The sequence below is a fragment of the Oryzias latipes genome, chromosome 8 (assembly GCF_053564925.1).
Source record: "Oryzias latipes strain Hd-rR chromosome 8, Olatipes_Hd-rR_3.1".
Lineage (NCBI taxonomy): Eukaryota > Metazoa > Chordata > Actinopteri > Beloniformes > Adrianichthyidae > Oryzias > Oryzias latipes.
Genome location: NC_136244.1, coordinates 27,474,285 through 27,483,551, shown reverse-complemented (window position 1 = coordinate 27,483,551; position 9,267 = coordinate 27,474,285). Strand labels below are relative to the sequence as shown.

The 9,267-nt window shown below is 48.9% G+C and overlaps 2 protein-coding genes across 3 annotated transcripts; one reads left to right on the top strand and one right to left on the bottom strand.

Moving 5' to 3' along the window:
- Window positions 1-679: 679 nt before the first annotated feature.
- Window positions 680-2,853, top strand: eef2kmt (eukaryotic elongation factor 2 lysine methyltransferase). The gene is made up of 8 exons (XM_004071100.5): window positions 680-837; window positions 1,111-1,173; window positions 1,249-1,329; window positions 1,408-1,509; window positions 1,598-1,731; window positions 1,819-2,063; window positions 2,510-2,659; window positions 2,730-2,853. Exons 1-8 carry the CDS (start codon window positions 745-747, stop codon window positions 2,828-2,830), a joined length of 969 nt encoding a protein of 322 aa, XP_004071148.3. The 5' UTR covers window positions 680-744; the 3' UTR covers window positions 2,831-2,853.
- Window positions 2,854-9,165, bottom strand: alg1 (ALG1 chitobiosyldiphosphodolichol beta-mannosyltransferase). 2 transcript variants are annotated; one of them, XM_023957253.2, is made up of 13 exons: window positions 8,839-9,165; window positions 6,889-6,966; window positions 6,719-6,819; window positions 6,181-6,329; window positions 5,993-6,082; window positions 4,724-4,831; window positions 4,541-4,653; window positions 4,231-4,269; window positions 4,097-4,156; window positions 3,911-4,021; window positions 3,703-3,817; window positions 3,410-3,485; window positions 2,854-3,248 (listed from the first exon to the last, which is right to left on the bottom strand). In XM_023957253.2, the coding sequence occupies exons 1-13, from the start codon at window positions 9,122-9,124 to the stop codon at window positions 3,117-3,119; spliced, it is 1,458 nt and encodes a 485-aa protein (XP_023813021.1). In that variant the 5' UTR covers window positions 9,125-9,165; the 3' UTR covers window positions 2,854-3,116. The 2 variants fall into 2 exon arrangements, with proteins under 2 accessions (XP_023813021.1, XP_078808090.1); XM_078951964.1 differs by lacking the exon at window positions 8,839-9,165 and adding an exon at window positions 8,741-8,778.
- Between the last annotated feature and the right edge of the window lie 102 nt (window positions 9,166-9,267).

Sequence of the window (9,267 nt, the reverse complement as noted above, 5' to 3'; positions counted from 1 at the left end):
CCAGTTATCTGCTTTACAAAAAACATTTGAAATTTCCAACCAGTAGAAACAATATCACCCCAGTGACATTCTGAATTTTCAGCAGAATGTGTGCTAATAGTGTAAACGTGAAAACATTATTAATTCTTGGATGAACTTCTAACTTAAGATCGTAGTATGAAAAAAAGGTCACCTATTTTTACATCTTTTCAAGGAAATTAATTAAACCCCTTTTAAAACTTAATGTTTAATGATTTCAATGTGTCAGATTCTTAATGTATAAGAGCTTATATGTCTATTTCTGGTTAAAGGTAATTATAATTGAATTATCTCCATGCATATATGGATGTATATAAATGTGAATAGAATTTCCAGTCAATTCTTGATTAATTATCCTAAGTTGTTTTGAATAGATATATATTTTTTCTTTTAGATTTTTCTATTGTTTTGATTGCTTAAATTAAAGCACTGTTTTAATTTTACTCTAAAAAGTAGACGCAGGATTTCCCTGGAGGAAAGGAGAAGTTTAAATGTATTAGAAAACGTTCAGAAAATTCTTTCAGGTGCATTAATGATTCCCAGAGTTCACACTATAACCATTTATTCCAAATATACTAATATTTACTCAGATTTTGAGGTTTCTTTCTCCTTGTTTTACAAAGACAAGGATTCTGGAGTTTATAAACTGCATTACCCATGAGCATTAGCGAGAGATGTGCGCGGTGGATTGTGGGTATAGTGGAGGTAAACAAATGCTCGCCGAGGATGGCGCACAGATTGGCGGAAACCGCGGAAATCTTAAAAGAATTCAGCGTTCTGTTCTTTGCCATGAGGCGCGTGGCGGCTCTGCCCTGGACTGTGAGTGAGAGCACGCGCGCACGCCGACCCGCGACTACGCGCGCGTGCCTTTGATTAACGCGTCCACCGAATCCACGTGCGCTCAGGGACCAACAGAGAAATAACTTATGTTGGTGAATCCCGGTCACGTGATTAACAGGAAGTTTTCTTTAGAGGAAATGACAGAAAACATTTTCATGAAAACATATTTATTATTATTGGACAAGTTTGTTTGGGGAGAAATGTGGGCGGAGCCTGACCTGCTGACGCCTCTCTCATCCTGTGCGCTTCCAGGCTGTGGAGGAGGAGCTGCAGAACTCCAGATCTCCGGGGTTCATCTCAGAGCTCCTGGCTCAGGTCAGTTAGCCTCTGCAGACCGGGTCAGCCCGAATCGGGATCCAAAATCCACAGGGACGTGTTTTCTCCCCACAGACCTGCCTCCATCCTCTGTGCCAGAAGTTTCCCCCCTCCGTCAGATACAGGAGGCTGTTCCTCTCTGAACTCATCAAACGGGTTGGTTTGGTTTAACTCAGGAATGGTCAAACCAGGGGGGGGCTATGGAATGACCCGGTCCCGTGTTTTTGCGTGCAGCAGGAAGCGGCGGGCTGCGACCCCCTGGACGAGCTGTACGACGCTCTGGCTGAGGTGGTGGGGGCTGAGGAGAGCAGCGAGAGCTTCAGGAGCTACAGGCTGGTATGAAGCCGCTTCTGGATCCATAAATTCAGTCTAGAAAAGGAGTGAAGATACTCTATCAGGACCGCGTTCTGTTGTGGTTCTGCAGCCCTGCGGCGCCTTCGTCAGCCTGCTGGAGAACGCCGCCCTGATCTCCGTGGGAACCACGGGCCTGGTGACCTGGGAAGCTGCTCTGTACCTGGCAGAGTGGGCTCTGGATCACCCGCAGCTCTTCGCTGGCAGGTGCCTCCTCATCCTCACTCGTTCAGATCTCAGAGATCTGAAGACCAGAACCAGAACTCTGCAGTGACGGGTCCGTTCTTCCGGCAGGACGGTTCTGGAGCTGGGAAGTGGGGTTGGGATGAGCGGCATCAGCATCTGCCGCAGCTGCAGCCCGCGCCGCTTCGTCTTCAGCGACTGCCACCCCGCCGTGCTGCAGAAGCTCAGGCAGAACGTGCGTCTGAACGGCCTCGGCTCGGACTCGCGTCCCGCCGTCCGTGTGGACCAGCTGGACTGGACCACGGCCACGGGGGAGGAGCTGCGGGCCATCGGAGCGGACGCCGTCGTCGCTGCAGGTCAAGGAAACCTCCTCTCAGTCTTCTGCAGCAAAGGTGTTTGTAGTGGGCGTGGCCCAGCTCTATCAGACTCCGCCCCCTCCTGCAAACATCAGAGGTCTCCTTTGAGTTGAGAACATTTTCTCAGATCCAAGCAGCTGCAGCTTTGACTGAAAAAATGTACAGATTTCTGGGAGAAACCAAAAAGGAGACGTAGTCTTGGAATCAAAGTGGATCGGTCCAAAGGTCACATGACCTGATGGTCAGCACTGATCCCTCTTTTCTGGATGGACAGCTCGCCTGTCCGTCATTTGAACGTCTCAGAGCAGGTGTTTGATGAGGACAAACGGTCTCAGCTGTTGTGACACACATCTTAAAAACCAGAACTCGTTTTATTTTGAAGTCCTGTCAGGCTTTAAAGCAGGCTCTTGTTCTGAAAGCCTCCTTCCTGGGTCTCTCCCTGACAGACGTGGTGTTTGACCCCGACCTCACAGGAAGTCTGGTGCAGCTTCTGTCAAAGCTCCTCCAGCGTCCGTCCACTGAGGCACAGCCGCTGGTGCTGATCTGCTCCACCATCAGGAACCCACAGACGTACGGCGGCTTCAAGCTGCAGCTGGGTAAACCCCTCTGTCCTGCGCGCGGCGCCATGAAGCTGACCGTGACCTCACGGCGTGTGTTTGTGCACAGAAAAGGCGGGCCTCGGCCACGAGGTGATGAGCGAACCGGTGCGTCACGTCTTTCCCTACGACAGAGTGACTCCCATAGAGCTGCTGAAGGTCTTCAGGTGACAAATAAAGGTTTTCTTCACAAACATGTGTGACGGTTTTTATTTACATTCAAAGGAAAGAGGAATGAAGGAAGGGAACCGCAGCCTGCAAACTCTTGAAGTCTCTGATGAGGATTCAAGTCCGCCTTCATCAGGAAAGTTCTTCCATCTTCTGGTCCTGCCCCTCTTTCCTTAAAGCAGCTGCCCCTCGGTGTCGTCCCCTCACTAACAGTCCAGCGCAGTACCCGGACTGACCACCGGGAGGCAGTGTGGAGTGATGCTGTTCCAGGCTCCTCAGCATCCTGACCTCATCCCTGGTTTGTGATCAGAGGCAGAACATTCTGGTCCCAGTTCTCGTCCCAGCTCTGCCCCCTGGTGGTCTGCAGGTTCCTCCTGAAGGCTCCCAGTCTGCCGGGACGAGGAAACTCTGAGAGGAGAGACTGAGAGAGAAGAAGCATCACAAATCCATTTAGTGGTTTTTATTGATGGGTTTAAAATAAACGGATCCTGAAAGCAGCCGAGCGTGTCTGCAGTGCAGCTCCGTTCAGTACCAGAAAAGCCCAGACGGCGTGGATGGCTGCTCTGCAGGAGCTCCTCTCACCTTCAGCTGCTCTGCCAGCTCTGCAGAGTCTGTGAAGATCAGGCCGTTCTCCTCGTGCTTCACCAGCTCCTGCAGGCTGCAGAGGAGGAAGAGCAACGTGAGACGAAGGTGCAGGCAGAGAGGGCAGCTCCACTTTTAGGTGGGTGAAGTTCCCGAACCATCCTAGGAGAACCCTGCCTTCGCTGGGATAGGCTCCAGCAACCCCGTGACCCCAAAGGGGGCGGAGTTGATCCGAAAAACAGAGAAGGTGGGGGGATTTTACCCCGTTTGTCGCCTGACAGGAGAGCTCTCACCAGCGGAAGCGGATGGCGCAGACAGGAAGACAGCATCCGAACATGTCCACCACCTTCATGGGCAGATCCAGACCGCTGGACGACTTGTGGAGACAAACTCCCACATCTGCTGAGCCTGCAGACAGAAAAACAGAGTTTGTGAAAAAACTTTGACCGTCTTTGTCTTCCGGACTTTCTAACAGGACCTTCTGATGGAGAGCAAACTGACCTAAGAGCAGCGGGTAGTCCTCCGCCTCCAGCCAGGGCGTGCAGATCTTAACGTGCTGCAGACGCAGAGCCCCCATCAGCTTCCTGTAGTGTTCCTTCTGGGGGCCTTTACCTGCACAGGTGCACACAGCCGTTAGCAAACAGGATTTGCTTGGACGCTCTGCAGGCGGACTTCACTCTGCTGGACCTGTGATGACGCAGACCACATCCGGCAGCGGCGCTCCGCCTCCAACGAAGCCTTCGTACTCTGAGGAGACGGAGAGGACAGAGCTGCAGGGGGGGCCTTCAGTTAGCATGTCTGTGAGGGGTGGGGGGGCTTACCTTCCAGAGCCTTCAGCAGGATGGAGAAGTCCTCGTCCTCTGTGGACGGACAGACGGACAAGAGTCAACCGGATTCTTCTTGTGAGCTCCTGCTGTGGAGCGGCAGCCGTGATCCACAGCAGGACGTGGATCGAACAAGAAGACACCCAAAATCCTGATTCTAGATATCTGGAACCTTCATCAAACTGAACAAAAGGAGATCCTAACCAGCTGAAATGTTCCCTTTTTAAAAAAAAAAAAATATGTTCCAGTTCTTCAATAAAGTGGATAAATCTGCTTCTCAAACTGGGACCAGAGTTTCTTCCTCCACCTGTCCAGCTGGTGCTGCTCAGCAGGAGCGCCGGGCGCTTCGTCCTCAGACTCACGGCGCCGCCTGTCGGCTCTCGAACGGTGAAGACGGAGCTCTCCTCGTCCTCCTCGGACCTGAGACGAAGCATTAGATCAGGGGGCGCAGCGGGCAGCCGTCACGGGGCGCCTCTGCGTCACCGCTCACCCCTGAAACTGAGGATGAGTGCGAGCCAGCCTGACGAAGAGCTGGTGCTGCAGCTGCAGTGGAGTCTCCCTGAAGATGGAGGCGGGCCGGTCGTACAGCGTCCTCGCCCTGGAAGAGACGGCCGCCGTCAGTCGCAGGTTTCAGATCAGCCTCGTAATCAATAATGTCCCAAAAAAATCTGTCAAGTTTTGTTAGAGGCTGCTGGAGCCTAAACGCTGCACAAAAACAACTAGAACCTGGTTCCACAGAGCAGACAGAACCACATGCATCAGCAGGTCAGGCCTCATCCTAGAACCCGCTCTAGAAGAACAGAACAGTTCTGCTGTGTGCAGAGAAACACAAACACTCCACTCAGGAAAAGATTGACTTCATGGATTCAAAATCTGGATCGGTTCATTTGCAAAAACGTTTTCTACAAGAAAATGTTTAAAAATCACAAAACCGGATGAAAGCAGAACCGAGAACCGCTAAAAGAATCCAGTGATCTCAAAAACCATCTACAGATTATTCCACAACAAAACAACATCATTAAAACGTCAAACAAAACCCAAAAGAACCTGAATGAACCCGGATGAACCCAAAAGAACCCAATGAACCCAATGAACCAGAATGAACCCAATGAACCCGAATGAACCCAATGAACCCGACTGAACCCGACTGAACCCAAAAGAACCCGACTGAACCCAAAAGGACCCAACTAAACCTGAATGAACAAAAAAGAACCAAACAGAACCCAAAAGAACCCGACTGAACCCAATGAACCAGAATGAACCCAATGAACCCGACTGAACCCAATGAACCCGACTGAACCCAAAAGAACCCGACTGAACCCAATGAACCCGACTGAACCCGACTGAACCCAATGAACCCGACTGAACCCAATGAACCCGACTGAACCCAATGAACCCGACTGAACCCAAAAGAACCCGACTGAACCCAATGAACCAGAATGAACCCAATGAACCAGAATGAACCCAATGAACCAGAATGAACCCAATGAACCCGAATGACCCCAATGAACCCGAATGAACCCAATGAACCCGAATGAACCCAATGAACCCGACTGAACCCAATGAACCCGACTGAACCCGACTGAACCCAAAAGGACCCAACTAAACCTGAATGAACAAAAAAGAACCAAACAGAACCCAAAAGAACCCGACTGAACCCAATGAACCCGACTGAACCCAATGAACCCGACTGAACCCAATGAACCCGACTGAACCCAAAAGAACCCGACTGAACCCACATGAACAGCAAGTCTCTCACTTGATGCCCCAGTTCCTCTGGAGGTCGTCCTTCATGGCGTTGGTGACGCAGAGGTGATGGGTCGCCAGAGGCCCAAAGAAATGTTCGTACCTGCAAGACGGAACACTTTAGTTCTGTTCAAAGGAAAAAATGAAGAGGAAACCAAAAACTACAGAGAGCAAGAACACGGGGGGGGGGGGGGGACAGACCACTTTGCCAGGCGGACCACAGGATGCCCCGCCCCGTGGCTCAGAGCCATGATGGTGTAACCATAGTTGTGCCAGTCGATGATGAAGTTGCTGCCGCGGAGGACGCACACCAACCACGCCACTGCAATCCCAGGCAGCCCAGGAGGATTCTGGGAAAACGCAGAAATGCTAGTCATGAAAGGGTTAAACTAAACCTTCCTGAGGCAAAAAAACAGGATTTACCTTACAGAAAATATTGGATTTTAGCAAAACAAATTCAAATATATTGAAATATTTCATATATTTCTAAATATTTTTATAATATATTACATAAATATTTCAGCTGTTGCAGCTAGAAAAGATGGAGACTTTGATGGAAGAAACGATGGAAAGCTCCAGGATAGCTCTATGTGACTGCAGCCGTCTGCTTTATTTCAGAGAAAAAACAGACTTTATACTGAAAAGGAGTCCAGAAAAAACAGGAACGCTGGAGAGGCGGAGCCTTTAGATCAATGTGCTGAACTGTAAACCCGACGTGCTTCTTTTCTCCCTGCTTCACCTGCATGAGGACGTGGGCCTGGAGCTCCATCCTCAGCAGCACCCAGAGCAGCTGCACAGACTGCAGGACCACCTTCATGGCGTACGAGAAGAGCTTGGGTCCTGCAGGGACAGCAGCAGGACATCAGAGGCAGAGAAGACGTTAGCCCCCCACAGAGGCGGCACCTCTACCTCCAGCAGCCTTCACTTCAGCCATGGAGACCATCCGGATCTTCTCCTCCTTCATCACGTCCGGATGAGGTTTGCTGTCTGGACACAAACCAAGATTCACAAACGGACGTTAGAGATCTCAGTCAGTCGCTGTTGGACAAAAAGGCAGATTTCCTTTAACAGCTCCTCAAAAATCTGGAACTTTTTTCTGTTTTGGTCAAAAATGTCGTTTATTAAAACTTCAGTATTAAACTAATGAGTCGCTATAATCCAAAACAGATTCTCTATAATCTATTGATGATCACAGCAATGAATGAATGAAGGAGTCTTTATTTATAAAGCACTTACGGCTTACAACAAACAAAAAATGCAGCTAATTTCTAATTAAATTTGCATTGAAACAGCAGTAAAATCCATGAAAGAAGGATTTTAAATATAAAAATAAAATGAATAAATGACGACAAGATCCCATCAGATACTGAGGATTAAAGCCATTCAAGAAAATGAAAACCTTCAAACGTGAAAATGTTTAGGTCTGACATCATGGAGGAATATTCTTCTGTAACTGGGAACGGGAAAAGCATGAACACCTCGGCGTTTCCATGGTTACTGGGCAAATGAACCTGGTTGGCAGACTTTAAACTAACAGATTTATGTTCAAAGCGTTCCCAGTTTTTTTTTTTTTGTAAATTATGATGTTTTAGCCAAAATCTAAGAACCTGTGTCGTTTCCTAGGACATAGTTTCTGCAGAGCGGCAGGAGTTCAAACCCCTCACAGCCCCCACGGCGAGCAGTATCTGACCCAGTTCTGATCCAGATTCCTGCTCAGACCGGGAAAAAAAAGACGTTCGTGGGTCCGTTTGTCTGCAGGTGGACGCATCCGAAAGGGGCGGAGCTGAGAGACTTTGGCCCAGCCCATTACATTTTATATTTAACAACTACGATCTTTTTCTAGCGACATTTTTTCATCTGCTCCCAATTCAAACAGTTAGAATAAAGGAATCCTCAGTCATTTTAATCTGAAGTTTCTTTATCTTTGTCCTCCATCGTTAGAAAAATGCTACTAGAAAACGTAAAAAAACATGATTTTCCTCAGAGTGGGTCTTTAAAACAGGAACAGCGGGAAAGTTTGGATTGAAGTCCCACTAAAAGACCAGAATCCAAGAGTCGGTGAAGGGAGACTGGACTGGTGTGTGCAGTCTGGATGTGAGGTTCCCGTCTCTCACTGTATGCGACCCTAAGGCTGCACCATATGAGGAAAACCTGCCATTTCCAACATTAGTGATCAATATTGCGATGACGATTTAACTTGCGAGAAATGAACAAAGATGAAAACAACCAAAAACATTATTTCCATTAACTGCAATAGTTTAACCCGCTTCCCCCCTAAAACAGTGAACAGAGCTCAGAGGATCACACCAACGACTCTTCTCATCTGTCAAACCGGTTTCTGGACCTAAAAACTGACATCTTTTTGGGACTGAAACCTGAATGAAACCAAACTGTCTGAACTGACGTGGATTCACATCCGTTTCTGATCATTTTAGTGGGAAAAGGTTAACGTGATCAGAAATGTCTCTGCGGTTTGTGATGAGTTTAAATGTAGTATCACATCAAAGAGTGAGAGGGTTAAGTTTGGCTTAAAAAGATGTAAGGGAAGACTTTCCAAACCAGAGATGGTCACATTTAAGGCCCGTGAGGCGTTCACTGACCCACAGGACAAAACCAACGCAGGTTTACACCCTCCGGTTTAAGCTCTGAAAATGCCTGATAAATGTTAATTTACTTTTAAAATCTACAAAAGGGCTTTCAATAGTTTTAAAAAATATATTCTATGAAACTTTTCTGCATTTGAGAATGTTAGAAGTCCTACTTTTTAACCTCTGAACCGGCGAATCGGAAGCTAACGTTCAGCCTCATTTCCGTTAATCTTTCTTTAAACTCTCTGCAAGAGGAACTAAAACGTCTCACCTAAAAATCCCACGAAGGAAACCCGGTATCCGTGTCTGCTCAGGGACAGAGCGTGATACTGCATGCGGGGGCTCCGTCCGATGTCCCCGAGTACCAGCACGCACACCCGCCGGTCCGTCCTGGCGTCCCGCCGCCGCAGCCGCCGGACCCACAGCAGCAGCAGGACGGCGGGCAGCGTCAGACACACCGCCGGACACGTTCCGCTCGGGAGGGCGACGAAAAGCGGCGCCAGAAGCGCAGCAACTACCGCGGAAACAGTCAGAACCGCCGCCACACTCGGCGCCATGTTTGTTTGAGTTTGTTGTGATGACGCGGCTTTGAACGAGGGGGCGGGGCCTCTGATTTAAAGGGACCGCCGTGTTTTTCTGAGACGATTCATGTTTAGGTTTAAAGAAACCTTTAAATTCGGCTGCTGAGTCACAACAATTT